Here is an 18,947-nt window from a genome sequence, read left to right as displayed (position 1 = left end):
AATCAATCAACTTTGTATCTGTTGTTTGCTACTATGAGACAGACATAATTTTGTGAACTGAAAGATTACGAGGTGCTGGTGCAGTGGAAGTCAAAAATTTACAGGAATCAGCAGTATAACAACCTTTACCTAACCAATGCCAATAAGATAAAATTTAGGTAACAGTTCGTTATATCGGAGACACATTTCTTCATTTTTACAGAAGAAACTACTTACGGAAATGAGTTTCTAAGGTGTCCAACGTTCGTCGAGGTATTTTCTTTCATCATGGAATCTATTTGACTGGGAAATCATGTATTTTTCAAGAGAAATGTCTCACTGACGCACAAGTTCCATTGCTTTCACTACGTGAACCGGATGTTGCATACGTTTGATGACGTAACCCCCTGTCAGTGTTTCCAACCCCTTTTTTTAAACTATGCTTGCCTAACCTAACCTTATCAGAAATGGTTCGTGGTGCTATCCGTGAATGTTTTGCGGGGCTATCCGTCAGCTACCCGTGCATAATGTACAATTTGCACACGTGACGAACACGATAGTAGGTATTTTTCAGTGAAAAATGTTGGAAACACTGCATACCTACAACGCTAGTCAACCTCTGGCCGCCATATTGTGTGTTACGGAAGCAAAAAAAGGAATAACAAAAACTACTCACTGTGAAAAGTTGTGTTTGTTTTCGTGTAAAAAGCATAATGGCACCTTGAACTATGGCACATGGTGTTTTGCAAAACTCAAAATATTCAGTTTTAATGTGTCTCCGATATAAGGAACTGTTACCAAAATTTACTAAAACATTAGTTGTATCAGTTGGCTATTTTGAAAACTATAAAAGTTGCAAAGATTGTATTTTGCATAATGAATTCAGATTCAAATGCTATTTAATTATGATAAGAATTGTCATTATTGGTGATTCATTAGAAATCTATAACCACTATTCCAGGGTACTGATTAGTACTCATGGACCATATCTCGGCTCCAACTTATTGTTTGACAACAATAATACCTGTAGCCCTCCCCACCGCCATTCACATCACATAATCTTATTTTTTCATATTAAAATGTTGTGATTTGCAAGATATCTTGAAAATTGTTTTGCTGAATGTAAATAACTTTTTTACATAAAGGTTTTTTAATGCTAAGAAACTGAAATTTTATGTGCTTCAGCACATCTTTGGGTTAGGTTAAGCATAAGTTAAGCTTCCTAATAGATTGATAATTTGGCCTGTGGCTTTATTGCCATGTAGACACACTTATTATTATCATCTTTTTTTTTGTCTATTTTTCCCAGTTAATGACATGTTATAAATAATTTCTTTAGAATTATGTAATAGCTGACTTGCTGCATTTATTCAATAGGTTCCAGTGAAAATTGAGAACAAATTATGGCTTTAAATGGCATTCGTGTTGTAGAGCTGGCTGGACTAGCACCTGCTCCATTTTGTGGGATGGTTTTGGCAGACTTTGGTGCAACCGTAATTCGAATAGACAAGGTACGAACAGTTGGGCATAGGTAATTTTCTTGAACATGTAAGTATGACTACCATATTTTCTCTTGTATAATGCACATTTTTTTTTTTTAAATTTTTGACCCCAAAAACTGTGGTGTGTATTATGCATGGAATAATTCGGACAGCCAACACTAAAACCACACATGTTTTCACTATGTCACTGCGTATAACACATATATATCAACAGGCACAAATACAAATTACCATTTTGGATTTCTTTAGTAATAATAATTTTTTTAAAAAAATGTAAAAGTGAAATTGCCATTCCCATGATTTTTCACTTTTTGTCAACATTTTGAGACATCAAGAAAAGAAGTGCCATTTTGACAGAATTTGAACATGCACCTCCCGTTACACAGAAATGAAAGCTTTAAAATTCTAAACACACATGGAGGAGGTTGCGTAAGTTGGTGACTCATTGTATACACAAGGTGACATTTTCCTCTTGGTCCACACAACAACGGGTGACTCATTGATTAGGTATGATGTTCATTTGTGCTTCAACTAAGGAAGCCATTTCTTGAACCTGAATTGTGCTGCGCATTGTACATGAGATCTAATTGTTTTTCGCTTTTGTCCATCAAAATTGAAGGTGTACATTATACACGTGTAAATACGGTAATTAAAAATTTCAACCACACCATCTGTGCTGTAGAGAATTAATAAATATATTAGATGGGTTTCTGTAAACTTACATTTTTCAAGCTTATCATTTTGGAGTTTCCTTATCATTGCTCAAGCTGTATGTCCAATTGTAACTCCAAGGAAACAAATATTTCTTAAAAATCCCAAGGGTTTATTTTCATTTCAAATGAATTACTGGTCAAAATCTACAAATACTGACAAAAGAAACTATCTTATTTCATACTACTTAATTTAGACTATTTTTTCACCTCTAGACAAAAGGAGTATTGGGTTTGGACTGCCTTGCAAATGGAAAGAAGGCACTCTCATTGAATTTGAAACATCCTAAAGGTCAAGAGATACTGAAGAAGTTATGTCGAGAATCAGACGTGCTTATAGAACCATTCAGGACAGGTATGTAGTTAGGAACATATTTGAAAATATGATTTTTGTGCAGTTTAGACTCAGAAGACTTACCCCCCTAAAATTCAGCTTTTAAAATGAAGGCACACATTTGTTTCAAACATTACCATTCTTAAGGCAGCTGCTCGATCAAGGACATAATTTTTTGTAGACCCACATTGAAGTTTTCTGCTGCCTAGGTGTGGAACCACTTCTGTATTTCATTTTTCAGTACATCATGATTAAAATGCGTAGGAAGTCACTTGGTGTCAAGTCTGGACTGTAAAGGAGGACCATTTCTCCTATTCAAATGATGTGATAGGTGGCAGATGTTTTCAACAAACGTCTACACTACCTTGTGTCTTGTTATGACCAGTGGCGAAGCTCCTATGAGGCTTTTGAGGCTTAGCCTACCCAACAAATGTTGAAATTCAAATGTTCTTGCACCCTGTAACAATCAAAGTTCGTTAAAACGAATTAAACTATGTAATCCGACCATTTGGTTCCGCCGATCCTTCCAGATGTCTCTGCAGTCAGGCCAGAAAGAGGAGAGCACATTCGGTCCGAACTGTGAGGCTTTTCTGTGTAGGTAGGAGGGGAGGGGACTGCCGATTCGCTGGGTGAAAGCGGCTAGCCTCAGAACCAACCTGTTGTGCTTTTAGTCTTCTTGTGCAAAGTGTGTCGTTCACGCGCTGCATTGTTGGATTTTAATTTACTTCAAGTGCATGCACGTGTGTGTTTGTGTGTGTGTCACATAGTGTATTTATGTTATAAAAATGGCTGATACTGAGAAAACATTGACGTCATTGTTTGAGGAATTAAAAGAGAAACCATTTTCAAGTTGGACTTATGAAACCAAATGTGCTTACAAAGATAGGCAATGGACACCACATTTAAATATTAAAGTAACAGATGGAGGAAGACAAAATAGAAAGTTTCAGTTTTCATGGTATAAGAAATATCCTTGGCTAACAGGGTGCTCTAATACAAGTAAGTTATATTGTTATACCTGTATTCTGTACGGGGGTGAAAAAGAATGGTCATCATGTGTAACAAAAACTCTAAGAGGATTTGCAGTGAAATAAGTGCAAGTGAACAAGACTTCGTTGCTCTCAGATGCTTAACCTACGAAATCTTGGACACACTGACTGTTCAAATGGAAATACGTTTTGGAGATCTTGAAAAGATAAAAGTTGTTGAATTGCTAGACCATAATAGCTTTGGGAGATATGAACTAAATTTTCCTGTGATGAAAGTAAATAACCTTCTGTCCACATATTTATTTTTCAACAAAGAACGATTAGAAAATGAATTAAAGAATATCTATGCTGATGAAGAAAAGCATTTACCTCCTGCAGACCTTCTAAAATTCATAGTTAGCAATGATCTTCAAACAATCTACAAAGAAGTAACACAACTTACCAAGTTGGTCTTGACATTCCCTGTTACAACAGCTTCCTCCGAAAGAAGTATGAGCACCCTCAAGAGAGTAATAAATTATCTCCGTAATTCAATGAAAAATGAAAGATTAAGTTCTCTCAGTACAATAGCCATTGAAGGAAACTGGTTAAAGAACTTTCTATTGATCAAGGCTTCAAGGAAAGAGTAATTGATACTTTTGCGACCAACAAGAATCGACGCATGGACCTGCTGTATAAAAAAAATTAAGGTAAGCAGATTTTTCAGCCTATCCAGTATTTTCGCCTTAGCTTTGCCACTGGTTATGGCAAGAACCTTTCAGTGTTGAAGCATTTTGTGGTGGAACGGTTCTGATCATAGTAATTTGTGAAAAATATTTATGCCTTCTTAAAAAAAAAATGTAAGCCTAGAATAGAACCTACTTTCTGAATAGCCTGATAATATTGTCACCTAGCAAAGAGCCAAAAGTTGTTTTTTTTAACTAGGATTTTGAAAGCATATGAACACTATCTTGATTATGTTTCACAATCCTGTTATTAAATCTTTAGTTAAAAATCAAAAATATAAAGATATGTTATCAAAGTGAAATAATCTGATATATTGCCCATAGTTTTATGTAAATAATGTGATTATAGGTTTTTCGGGACTTGTGGCTGCTGAATAAATTTATAAAATGCACGATACCAAATCTATGGAAAATGTTGCTTTATTTGAACCAAGAAGATTTATGAACATAATGCATGAAAATGTGAAATTCATAACTGAAGTTTTAGCTCATTTACAAGATCAGCAAAATTATTGACAATTTGATCAGTACATCTTTATCAGACAATACAATAAAGTAGTAATTACCATAGTACAAAATTGTTAAGTTGGTTGGTCATCCAACTGCTGCATGGAACACCCTGGTTTCATTCGCAGGGAGTGTGCTTTTCAGTGGGAATTTAACCTGTGGATGCACATAGTGGTTTAGTGGTTCAGATCACACTTCAACTGTAGGTCCAGTCGCAATTAGCCCTTCTGTGCATAAAGTGGACTTATAGCACACTCAAGTGGATTTTTTTTAAATTTTTGTCACTGCATAACAGCTCAGGTTGGAGCATGCTGCTGCTCCCATCACCTCCATAGTGTACTTTACTTCTTTTTTCCTCACAGTCCTAGTACAAATACATAACAAACAGGGATGAGGGAGTAACAAACACCCAGTTTCCATCACTCAACAGACGTAACTTGGTAATTAAAACCATTGCCAAAAATTTTTGTTCCTCAAGTAATATCTAAAATTGAAATTGAAATAATATAACCTATTTCAGTGTATTTTCTATTCACTTAATGTTTCAACCAAATGCACATTGGTCTTCAAGAAGCTGTAGAAGATGATTATAGTAGAACATGGTATATCAGTCTCGTTTGGAGTGAACAGAATGGGGCTGTGATAGAAACATTATCTGGCTGTCAAATCAATTTTTACCAGGAATAGTCCATAGTAGGTGAACATCCTGTGTTTCGGTGTTGATAAACGTCAGGAAATTCTGGGAAAACCATGTTTTTTTTTATAACCACAGCTCAATTATGTTCACTCCAAATTACACTTGATGCATCGTGCCAAGTTTTACCCTTTTTAACTTCAAATCCAGGAACTTTTCTAACGATGGAAGCGGCCCCGGCACCCACCCAGCGTCGAATAACATGGGTACCTGGGTGAAACCCTGAGGGGTAAAGGCGGTCAGGGGCGTGATGCTGATCACATCACATCACCCCCACTCGCGACCGGATCAAGAAAGTGTGGGGCGTTACCCCCACACCCCCTATACGCCTTCATGGCATGGTGCTATGCATAGGGGAGCACTTTACCTTTTTAACTTGAACATTTCAACCTTCTTAATACCATGTGCTTTTCGTGAAGAATGTTCTGCTGCATCCTGAGGTGGTTGAAATGTTGAGTGAATACAAAACCCATCACAACAAAGTAGGTTGTTTGTTACAAATTAGTGACAAATATCATATAGATGTATAACACATGTGACCCTGAGAATTTTTGTTGTTTTCATTCACCACCCCACTCTTTAGTATTAAACTGGCTAATTTGCAAATAAGTAAGATTCTTAGCTTACTCTACTGTAATTTTTTTCTTTCACATTTTAGGTGTAATGGAGAAACTTGGACTCGGACCCAATATACTTTTAGCAGATAATCCCAAATTAATATATGCAAGACTTACAGGATTTGGTCAAAGAGGTCCATTTTCAAAAATGGCTGGCCATGATATTAATTATGTCTCTCTGTCAGGTGAGAAGAATATGAATCCTAGTAATGAAACTGTAGTGTTCTCAGTGGGTCCATCTAAACTAAACTAGCTGTACTTAATTCTTTGCTAGTCTAGTACCTCCTCTGCTATACTCAACAGCAAAAGAAACAGTAGATAAATTGTCCTTCACTATTTTCATTCCATCTATTTTTCACAATGTGATAATAATAGAATAAAAACGTCAGTAAGTAGAGAACAACATCTGCTTTGAATCAACACAATCTCATACCTTAAAACAACAAAGAATGTGAAATAGCCTATTATCTGTGGACAATTTGTCTATTATTATTATTTTTGCCATTAGATGTACTATATTGATTTATTTCCTACTATACTGTATGCTTTTAGAGGGAACATGAGTTCAGCCAATACGCAGCCAGTGCTATTGCACTGTTGCCAAACTAACTGCTAGCATAAGGGAAAGACAAAGAATGTGCTGTGGCCAATATTCAACTATTTTTTATAGTGTACACACAGTATACATGAGTACAGTGAAATAATATAGTGAATATTCGTACACAGGATTATATCATCATATCACTGCAGCATATTAGAACTCAAACTGACTCAGACTGACATGTTGGAGAATGCTTGCGACAATGAAGAGTCATGTGTGTATATTGAGACAAATTAACACCCATTGTTTTCCCAAGATACAACAACTCGCAGAAGGAAAATGAAAGGGTCATTACGTGTGTGTTGAGACGTGTTGTTTTCCAGTGTTTCTTTGAGAAACGATAACTCCGGCTGTAGGCACCAGACATTTATGGGACTTGGACAATCATGTGCAAAATGTCTTGCCCATCTTATGACGAGCCTTGAAGTGGTGAATTTTATGAAATCTTCTTGTGTGCAAGAAAAATACAAAACATGGTGTTTAACTTGCATGCTGCAGTTTCCTAACTGTACAATGTTGTACTCCTTCCATAGGCTGGTCAGCACGGACTCATTCTGCATGACCCTGCCTGATATCGCTTCTAAAACCGTATGCCATATAATTTAGCAACATTGACTTTGTCTGTTCTTTCATTGAACTTTGTCACATATTGGGGAACATTAGTCCAGCTTCAATCTTCGTTATGCATGCTATTGTGTTACTTTTATGCATTTTTAACTGCTTGAGTTGTGACACACCCTGCTGGTCTAGTTATGACACTTATTTTTCATGCACACTGATGTTATGACTCTGAAAATGTAAATGTATTATCAAATTGTTTTTGTTAGGTACAGAATTTCTTATATTCCAGTTCATTTTAATGCAGATTAGTCCAGGCAGGTTTCAAGAAAAAATGAGTGTATTTCAGTCATATTTAAGTTTTTTCTGCGATCATGTGAACTTTGTACCAAATTATAAAGTTATTTGGACTGTTAACAAAGCATAAGTCTTTACGTGTGGTTTATAAGACCTATACTAATAGGGACATGCTGCATGGTACCAAAAGTAGTAAACAATTATTTTATTAAAACGAGTTAACAAACACCAGCAGTAACTAATGTTGAGCATGGGCCCCGCTGAGTAAAGAAGGGCCTGTATGGTATATTGTGACATGTATCTGTCATACAAGACAGATGATGATGATAATGCAGGTGCAGTTTTCAAACCCAAGTCTATTTTCCTTTTAACCACTTTTTATTCTGTTTTTCATTGTGATTTCTGAATACCCCTGAGAGAGGATATGGCAATGGATCCAAAATGTTTGAATTAGTGTAGGACTTATGAACTACACATAAGTAGGGCCTTATGCTTTGCTAATATTTGCAAGCTGTCTTTATGCAACACTGGAAAAAAATATTTGGAGCGTATCACACCACCAGGCTAATGGTGCAAATTTTTCCACTATACTAATACTAGGTTACTAAACTGCAGGACATGAAAATGGGAGCCTCAAGGTCAACTGTCTCCTTACTCCCCTCTTTGCCACTCACTTTGTGGCATTGTCTCAACACAAATGGGTGCAGTTCTTTGAATGATGTCAGTGATTCAGTAAAGTTGCTGTTGACACTAGCCCTGTCTAGTTCGTTGCACTTTTTGACACTAGGTGTAGTGCAGGTGTATCCCGCTGTCAGGCTGGTGCAAGGAAATGATGTTTGACCAACTAGACAAATAGCGGTGTTCAACTTCAGAAGATTCAACAAATCGTCCATTGAGAATGCAAATGTTCTATCTCCAAATTGTAAACGAATGGAGATATTTTGGCTATAATCTATTTAGGATGCAATTGTTTCATTCCTGCAATCGTCTGATGCCTACATATAACCAATGTTGATATATTGAGTGTATTTTTGGTCCATGTGCAGAATTTGGAAACAGCCAATGAAACCTTACGACAATTTCCTAAACCATCCGAGTATGAGATAAACCACTTGCATTCTAACCTCAGTCACTTGTGGAATATGCTTAACACTGGCAGTGGTCTTCGGTTCTTACTTTTGTTAACAGACAAGAATTTTGAATAATAGTGGATTCAAAGTAGTTGATTGATTTCCCAAAATATGAATTATTTATTTTACTTTGCTACCAAATGACAAATTTATAATGAAATTGTTTCACCTCCATATCGTTTCCAGAATGCAGTGTTAAATCTGGTAGTTAGAACACTGGCACTCTCAAATCATAGCTGGTGTTGCGTGCAATTGTTCTATCTGAAATTTCAACAATGAATTACAGCATAAATACCTAACCAAACAACAACTTATTTTTAGAGAGGCTTCAATATATCAGCCTTTGCAATGATATAAACTTTCAGCACAATCGTGACAAAGGTCCAATAAGTATATCATGACAAACTTTAAAGGGCTCTCCTGAAAAAAGGAAAAACTGGACGTAGAACATTTATTGGGTTGGTGCGAATGAAATGTCTGCATTGACGTCTGGTGGGAAACTCACCTCAACAACACAGGGATTGACTGAGGTCACGGGTCTAACAGTCAGGAGGCAGTGTGTTGCTGAACAGGGTCGTCTGAAAGTGCACCATGGAGAACAAACAATTGCGAGTGATCTGTCTTTACGAATTCAAACTGGGACATTCTGCTCAGCAAGCCGCCAAAAACACTAACAGTGCATTTGGGCCAGGAATGGTAAATGAATGCACCACATGATTTGACACCGGTCAACAAGACTCGCCGTCTGGAGGTGTGCAGTTCTCTGAGTGTAAGGAATAACCGGGATGGTTTCCTGCATCGGATTGTCACTTGAGATGAAAAATGGATCTGCTATGACAATCGTAAACGATCAGGACAATGGTTAGATCGTGATCAACGTCCAGGGCGATTTCCGAAACCACCTCTCCACCCACGAAAGGTGTTGTTGCTGGTATGGTGGTCTGTGGTGAGTGTGATCCATCATGTCTTTCTCAGGCGAGGTGAAACCATCAATGCAGATTGTTGCAGTGCTGAACTCCATGAAATGCACCACAAACTTCTCTGCAAGCATCCAGCAATGGTCCACAGACCTGGTGTCCTCGTGTTGCACGACAATGCTTGCCCACATGTTGCGCAAAGGACGGTGCAGGCTCTCCATGAGTTGCAATATGAAACCCTTCCTCAATCAGCATATTCTCCCGACCTCTCTTCCACTGACTACCATCTCTTCCGGCATCTCGATCACTTCCTGACAGAGAAGACCTTCGCTGATGATGGGGCGGTACAACATGCCGTTGAGGAGATCTTTGCGTCGCAAACTCCAGACTTCTTTCGCCATGGAATTCAATTGTTGGCTGAGCGATGAAAAAGTGTGTGACTGCAGATGGCGACTATTTTGATTAACCAGGTATTGTAGTTTTGATTTTTTGGGCCTTTGACAATGACGCACCATCATTGTATCTACTTTCTTTTTTAGAAAGAATTACTGCCATGTTACTTTGGGTAAGCAAAGAACTGCATTACATTATGCTGCTTGTTTCAATAACACTGGTATAGTTAAACTTCTTCTCGAAGCAGGCACCTGGGCCAGACATTCCATTCACACCAACCCAATACATTCTCAGTGGACGAAATGCCTGTCATCAGCTTTAAAGGTTCATTTGATTAGTTAGCATGCACCACATGACCATACATCACTCCAGAATGTAGTGCAAACAGTGCAGGCACCAAATCGACAAAGTAGAAGAGTCTGTGTTGCACCTAGAAACCAACCAGACAATTCAGTGCAAAGAGAGTCAAAAGAGTGCAGTGAACTAGACGGGACTACTAATATAAATGATGAGAATGAAAATAGCCCCCATTCACCACGGCAACGAGGGAAATGATTTGGCAGGCACGACCCCAATAAATAAACTAAAAGAATTAATGCACATGTATTTTTTTTTTCAAATGTTAGCTGATAATCCAGAAATAGCCAATACTATTAATTTTAAACAAGTTGGAAACTGACTGAATATGCATGTGGCATGTTCATAACTGTTCATAGCATTAAAAGAACCATAGATAATACAGCAAGAAATGAAGCCCACTTTCATATGCCACGGAAACGCTACAATAGAGAGAATAACCAGATTAGATGAGTTTGATAAGGAAGTAGCGTGTAGGTCTGTTTTTAATTTATATGATCATGGAGAAAATCGAACTGCTGAAAAACTGAGACTTGATTTAACATAAAGAATGAAATAAGTAATAAATTACAAAAAAGTATCAAGTATAAAGTATAAAATTTTGCGATTTGAGGGAGAGAACATCAGTCCAACATGGCAACACTACCCTGGATACATGTTGCCATGACACTTGCATTTTCGTGTCCCACAGTACAGTAACTATTTGGGTGTTTGTTTGTGAGTGCCACTTCTTCAGTTTCATCTAATCATCATTCTCATTGTCCCAGTTAGCCTAGAGAGGCAGAAAAAGTGACTGAAAATTAGGGGGGGGGGAGACTACAAACTTGTCATTAGCCAGCATGCTTCAAGTTGATAGATTGAGGTTTCATTGTTTTGGGCTTGATGTAGAAATTGAAAGTCCATTATTGTCGCATTGATGGTAATGAAATAATTGTAATCTGACAGGTTTGTCGTCAATGCTGGGTCGTAAAGACGAAATACCTTCACCTCCTCTTAACCTTCTGGCAGACTTTGCTGGAGGTGGTTTGATTTGTGCTTTTGGAATCGTAACCGCCCTCCTGGAAAGAACAAAATCAGGGAAAGGGCAAGTAGTTGATGCCAGTATGGTAGAAGGTGCTGCATACGTAGGAAGTTGGATTTTCCGCTCACAGTCTCTTCCAATTTGGGGACAAAACCGAGGAGAAAATATGTAAGTAATTAATTTTTTAAATTCCCACCATTAGGTTAAGTTCAATGTAAAAATACAATATGAAAATTGCACATTATATGATGCCTATGCTCCAAAAATAATTTGGAGGAGTGTTTTTATAATGCTGTAAGTGGCTAAATTTCATTGTGAAAGCAATTAAATAAACAAACAGGGTGGACACATGTATCATGCTTCAGATCTTACTTTAAACTAAACAGCCAGCCATGACTAGCATATGTTAGTATGCTGTAGGTCAACACCTAAGACTCTTTCCAAGTCTGTTTTTATCATAGAACATCAAGGCTGTTTATTTATGTACACTTCTGTTCACAAAAAGTGGCACACTTGTTTGAGTTGAAGTCCAGCTTCGTGGCCGGAAGTACAGCCGAAGTAAGTGTTCAGAAAGCAGCAGTGTTGCTTACTATCAATCAATTTAACCATATGCAGGGAATTTTGTGTCTCAGACTCAAAGAAAAGGGCTAACGGAAAGATTGCAGCGTAAATATTAATTAACTGGAATTTCCACATCTGCAATCAAAGTAATGTAAATGTGAAATATTCCTGAAATTTATTTTAACAAAAAGAAGCATTTTTGATGTTCGTGACGAAGTAGTTATCACAATTCGTTAGAATGCGAGGGCCCCGGGTTCGAATTTGGCCTGAGCAAGGGTGTTCTTTTGAGTGTCTCTTCATTGTCGCGAGTAGCCGAAAATGGAAGAAAAGCAACACTAAATAACGAAAAAGGAAAGAAAAAAAATGCAATAAGAATAACCGAGACAGAAATAGTGCTGTTGCAATTCCTAAAACTGATGCAAAAAAAATATTTCAGAAATAGTGTTATCCTAGTCCAGGAGAAGGCTTGAAGAATAAATAAACTCCTTCCCCCATACACTTTGTCAAACGGAATCGTAAAGTTGGCACTGAATAAGCGATGGGAAAAATAATAGAAATGCTAAAGGAAGAAGAGTTTATGTCAGCCAGGGGGGCACATGAGAGGAGGTACCCCCCCCCCCCCAATACATCAGTCATCCAGGCTATTAAAAATGAGTCAATGGTTGTCCTCTCATTTAACTTTAACAGTAAATGAAATTTTTGTAAAATAAAAATTGTCGGGCTTTACATTTTTACACGTGCACGTTGGTTTCGTAATGGAGCACAATAACAGAATTGTGACTCTCGTAAAATTCTTACCGAATAAATGAATTCCAGAATAATGACTCTTCATTTTGAAATAAATAGTTTAAAATAATCTAATTTATGTGCCGTTGGTTAATGAGATTCGTCGTCACATAGCAGAATCCGCTATATTGACGGGAACTAGAGAACGATAATCATTTAGGTTTGGAAACACTAACCTTCCACAAAAGCACAACTTGCCAACATCTTCATTAATTTTCATACACAAGCTTCACTTGTATTTTGTCAGCAATGTGTACAGCATATGAAGCGCATTGCTTTCAAATTAATGTAATTAGCGAGAAGCAACATCAAAAGTTGGGCAGGAAAAGATGTAATATTATGGATAAATTACTTGAATAGCTTGGTTTCTTCACCGTGGCTTGTGGCCATGTCGGGTAAAGGCCAGCTTTCTAAGCTGAAATCCTACGTTCGAATCCCCGTGTCTCCAAAATATTTTTTCTTACCAAATGGGTGCTACATAATGTATTTTATTCTCATCACACTAATTGCAGCCTGAAACTTTGTTATCGTTTGCGTGCCAATAAGAAAATATGTATTGAAACTATTACTCGTTCAGAGAACGTGACTGTTACTTGAAATTGAGAGTTTTTAGTTGCTGCTAAGCCTCGATATTTACAACAAGTGCTAAAATGAAAAAAAAAATTGTGTGATAAAACACACCGTTAATATTCTCAAGAATAAAACCACTGAAATTAAATGAGTAAGTTGTGAGGAACATTAGCAGATGTATTTTAAGATGTTCCGTCATTCACGTGTCGCTCTCCTCGTTTTATACATAGATATATATTTACAAGTGACCCACTCGATGAATGCTCACACCTTAAGAGTAATTTTCAGATGGGAAAGAAAAAAGCCTGGTCCAAATTGTAAAGACAAGAGACAAGAGACGTGCGCAGATTGTAGATGTTATTATCAGAAGCAAACAGAATTAATCATAACTACAATTATTTACCTAAACATCACTCATATGGCACTTAGAATAGAGCTGTAAAATATGTCTTTTGGTTGGTTAGCTGTTTGAGTTATTTCATAGTGCACGAGTAAGTGTTTGGATCAACCCTCTCATCTAGATCTGTAATTTTGTAAACGTCAAGGAATATCATTTGATCCGGTTGCAGGAGTTATTACTAAGATTTAAAAGAAACTACTTTTAACTAAAATTATCCACCAAAATTGCTTTCTAGTAGTGTTTGTATAAAAAGAGCACTAGACTCAGCGATTATATACGAGGGTCACCCAGAAAATAAAGACCATTTGGTTATACAAAATGAAAAACACAATATTTATTGGAAAAAAACAATTCTGTTACATACCTGAAGCTTCCTTCACTTCTCTACATAATCACCTCCTACATTTAAACATTTGTTGTATCTGGGCACGAGCTTCAGAATTCCCATGTTATACTCTTCTGCCGCCAGTTCATTAAGCCAGGTGGTCACTGCATTCTCCAACTCTTAACGTTTACCGCCCAGAAAGTATTTCAGTTTAGGGAAAAGGTGGAAATTGCTAGGAGCAAGGTCCAGACTATAGGGTGGATGATCAAAAATTTCCCATACAAATTGATCCAGCAATTCTTGAGTTGCACCAGCAGTGTGAGGGCGGGCATTGTCGTGCAGAAGCACAATTCCTCCAGGCATTCCTCGCCTCCTGTTTTGGATGGCTCACTGTAGTTTTCTTAAGAGTCTCACAATAACGATTTGCATTGATCTTAGTGCCTTTTGGGATGAAATCCACCAAAAGAACACCTTTACGATTCCAAAAGACGGTTGCCATGACCTTAATGAACTGGCGGCAGAAGAGTATAATATGGGAATTCTGAAGCTCGTGCCCAGATATGACAAATGTTTAAATGTAGGAGGTGATTATGTAGAGAAGTGAAGGAAGCTTCAGGTATGTAACAGAATTGTTTTTTTTCCAATAAATATTGTGTTTTCATTTTGTATAACCAAGCGGTCTTTATTTTCTGGATGACCCTCGTAATTCATAAACATAATGGAAAGTTGGCCTGTCTCTTTTTTATCTAGGAATGTGGATTATTTGATTTTTATGTTGTTGGAAAATGATTCATTTAATTTATTTTTGTTTTATTGTTCTCCAGCTTAATCGTGAGCTAAATTAGAAATTGATCAATTTCGTGACATAAGAGAGAGACTTTCGTATGTTGTGTTGTAAATTAGTCCCCTTGTAATAGTGGCTCTGGGTTCGATAGCAGATGGCAGGCACATAGTGGTTCAGATCTCACTTGCAACTGTAAGTCCCATCCTGAGTATAATTGAAGTGTGAGTGTGACGTATCCACAGACTATTGACACGTTTTGAAACAAAAATCACTTTGCCACGTGTCCCTGTGAAAATCAAGAGATATTTGAAATAAAGATATAATTTTTCCTTCTCTACGTAACCTCTAAAAGTGCAGAAATATAGGTTTCCCGTTAGCACCATATGTTTTTACATCTGAATATTTCCTATTGAATTGAACATTGGCGGTTCTCGAAATTACATATTATACATCGATGGCCAAAATAAAACTAAATATCAAAATCTACTTTCGAATCTTGATACACTTCACTGTTTACCTCGTAAATAAAGAAAAGAAAAAAATCTGATCCTGACAGGGTTCGAACTCACGACCCTTGCAGTTTGTTAATTTATACCAAAGCAAAATGAATTGTTTCTGCTTCTCGGTCACATAGAACAAACAGCTGGATTGACAGGTTCACGTGACTACGTCACTAGTGCCCTCCTTACTCGAACACGGTGAATACTTGACCGTGGCAGTATAAAGCAGCTCCCGCGAAAGCCAACAGACACGAGGAAGCTTTTATTCAGGGAGTTCGTAACAAGGAAACAAACTTTCCATGGAATGTAACGTTGAATTTACTCAAACCCTCTCATCTCTCTATACTGCAATGGTTGTATTGCTATTAATATTAGATTGCAGTCCACGTTCAGCTGTTTCGCTCAAATTGCACCTCGAAAGCAGAAGTATAATAAGTATCATATAAGAATAATAATTCAAACAGCTAATTATCCAAAATACATATTTTACAGCACTATTCTAAGTGCCATATGAGTGATGTTTAGGTAAATAATTGTAGTTACTGATTAATTCTCTTTGTTTCTGATAATAACATCTACAATCTGCATACATATTTTCTTATTGGCACGCAAACAATATCAGGCTGCAATTGCTGTGACGAGAATAAAATATATTATGTAGCACCCATTTGGTATGAAAAAATATTTTGGAGACATGGGGATTCGAACATAGGATTTCAGCTTAGAAAGCTGGCCTTTAACCCACATGACCACAAGCCACGGTGAAGAAACCAAGCTATTCGAGTAATTTATCCATAAGATTGCATATTTTTCCTGCCCAGCTCGAAACTTTTGATGTCGCTTCTCGCTAATTACATTAATTTGAAAGCAATTCGCTTCATCAGATAGGGTTCATATGCTGTACACATTGCTGACAAAATACAAGTGAAGCTTGTGCATGAAAATTAATGAAGACGTTGGCAAGTCGTGCTTTTGTGGAAGATTAGTGTTTCCAAACCTAAATGATTACCGTTCTCTAGTTCCCGTCAATATAGCGGATTCTGCTATGTGACGATGAATCTCATTAACCAACGACACATAAATTAAATTATTTTAAACTATTTATTTCAAAATGAAGAGTCATTATTCTGGAATCTACAGAAACATTCATTCATTCGGTAAGAATTTTATGATAGTCACAATTCTATTATTGTGCTCCATTACGAAACCAACATGCACGTGTAAAAAAAGTAAAGCCCGACAATTTTTATTTTACAAAAAATCCATTTACTCTTAAAGTTAAATGAAAGGACAACCATTGACTCATTTTTAATAGCCCGGATGACTGATGAGTTGTAATATAGTGGCTCTGGGACGATAGCAGATGGCAGGCACATAGTGGTTCAGATCTCATTTGCAACTGTTAAGTCCCATCCAGAGTATAATTGAAGTGTGAGTTTGACGTATCCACAGACTATTGTCACGTTTTGAAAAAAAAAAAAAAACACTTTGCCACGTGCCCCTGTGAAAATCAAGATATATATTTGAAATAAATGTATAATTTTTCCTTCTTTTCGAAACCTGTAAAAGCGCAGAAATATAGGTCTCCCGTTAGCACCATATGTTTTTACATCTGAATGTTTCCTATTGAATTGAATGTTGGCGGTTTTCGAAATTACATCGATGGCCAAAATACACCTAAATATGAAAATCTACTTTCGAATCTTGATACACTTCACTGTTTACCTCGTAAATAAAGAGAAGAAAAAAATCTGATCCTGACAGGGTTCAAACTCACGACCCTTGCAGTTTGTTAATTTATACCAAAGCAAAATGAATTGTTTCTGCTTCTCGGTCACATAGAACAAACAGCTGGATTGACAGGTTCACGTGACTACGTCACTAGTGCCCTCCTTACTCGAACACGGCTAATATTTGACCTTGGCAGTATAAAGCAGCTCCCGCGAAAGCCAACAGACACGAGGAAGCTTTTATTCAGAGAGTTCGTAACAAGGAACAAACTTTCCATGGAATGTAACATTGAATTTACTTAAACCCTCTCATATCTCTATACTGGAATGGTTGTATTGCTATTAATATTAGATTGCAGTCCACATTCAGCTGTTTTGCTCAAATTGCACCTCGAAAGCAGAAGTATAATAATTATAATATAAGAAGAATAATTCAAACAGCTAATTATCCAAAATACATATTTTACAGCTCTATTCTAAGTGCCATATGAGTGATGTTTAGGTAAATAATTGTAGTTACTGATTAATTCTCTTTGTTTCTGATAATAACATCTACAATCTGCATACATATTTTCTTATTGGCACGCAAACAATATCAGGCTGCAATTGCTGTGACGAGAATAAAATATATTATGTAGCACCCATTTGGTATGAAAAAATATTTTGGAGACATGGGGATTCGAACATAGGATTTCAGCTTAGAAAGCTGGCCTTTAACCCACATGGCCACAAGCCACCGTGAAGAAACCAAGCTATTCGAGTAATTTATCCATAAGATTGCATATTTTTCCTGCCCAGCTCGAAACTTTTGATGTCGCTTCTCGCTAATTACATTAATTTGAAAGCAATACGCTTCATCAGATAGGCTTCATATGCTGTACACATTGCTGACAAAATACAAGTGAAGCTTGTGTATGAAAATTAATGAAGATGTTGGCAAGTTGTGCTTTTGTGGAAGGTTAGTGTTTCCAAACCTAAATGATTACCGTTCTCTAGTTCCCGTCAATATAGCGGATTCTGCTATGTGACGATGAATCTCATTAACCAACGACACATAAATTAAATTATTTTAAACTGAAGAGTCATTATTCTGGAATCTACAGAAACATTCATTTATTCGGTAAGAATTTTATGAGAGTCACAATTCTATTATTGTGCTCCATTACGAAACCAACATGCACGTGTAAAAAAAGTAAAGCCCGACAATTTTTATTTTACAAAAAATCCATTTACTGTTAAATTTAAATGAGAAGACAATCATTGACTCATTATTAATAGCCCGGATGACTGATGTATTGGGGGTACCTCCTCTCATGTGACCCCCTGGCTGTGACATAAACTCTTCTTCCTTTAAGATTTCTATTATTTTTCCCATCGCTTATTCAGTGCCAACTTTGTGATTTTGTTTGACAAACTGTATGGGGGTTGGAGTTTATTTATTCTTCAAGCCTTCTCCTGGACTAGGATAACACTATTTCTGAAAGATTTTTTTTGCATCAGTTTTAGGAATTGCAACAGCACTATTTCTGTCTCGCTTATTCTTATTGCATTTTTTTTTCCTTTTTCGTTATTTAGTGTTGCTTTTCTTCCATTTTCGGCTACTCGCGACAATGAAGAGAGACTCATAAAGAACACCTATGCTCAGGCCAAATTCGAACCTGGGGTCTTCGCATTCTAATGAATTGTGATAACTACTTCGTCACGAACATGCAAAAATGCTTCTTTTTGTTAAAATAAATTTCAGGAATATTTCACATTTACATTACTTTGATTGCAGACGTGGAAATTCCAGTTAATTAATATTTATGCTGCAATCTTTCCGTTAACCCTTTTCTTTGAGTCTGACACACACAAAATTCCCTGCATATGGTTAAATTGATTGATAGGAAGCAACACTGCTGCTTTCCGAACACTTACTTCGGCTGTACTTCCGGCCACGAAGCTGGACTTAAACTCAAAC

General features: G+C 36.9%; 1 protein-coding gene across 2 annotated transcripts in view; it reads left to right on the top strand.

Moving 5' to 3' along the window:
• The window catches only part of Amacr (Alpha-methylacyl-CoA racemase), a 31,645-nt gene that overhangs the window by 11,581 nt on the left and 1,117 nt on the right, over positions 1-18,947 (top strand). For both annotated transcript variants that reach the window (XM_083139289.1, XM_083139291.1), the window contains exons 2-5: positions 1,357-1,490; positions 2,408-2,546; positions 6,099-6,242; positions 11,256-11,499. In XM_083139289.1, the coding sequence (XP_082995415.1) occupies positions 1,383-1,490; positions 2,408-2,546; positions 6,099-6,242; positions 11,256-11,499 (635 nt within the window). In that variant the 5' untranslated portion in view covers positions 1,357-1,382. The remainder of the gene's footprint in view (positions 1-1,356; positions 1,491-2,407; positions 2,547-6,098; positions 6,243-11,255; positions 11,500-18,947) is intronic.

The sequence above is a fragment of the Lepisma saccharinum genome, chromosome 17, assembly GCF_977018435.1.
Source record: "Lepisma saccharinum chromosome 17, izLepSacc3.1, whole genome shotgun sequence".
NCBI lineage: Eukaryota > Metazoa > Arthropoda > Insecta > Zygentoma > Lepismatidae > Lepisma > Lepisma saccharinum.
This window is presented reverse-complemented; position numbering and strand designations above follow the sequence as displayed.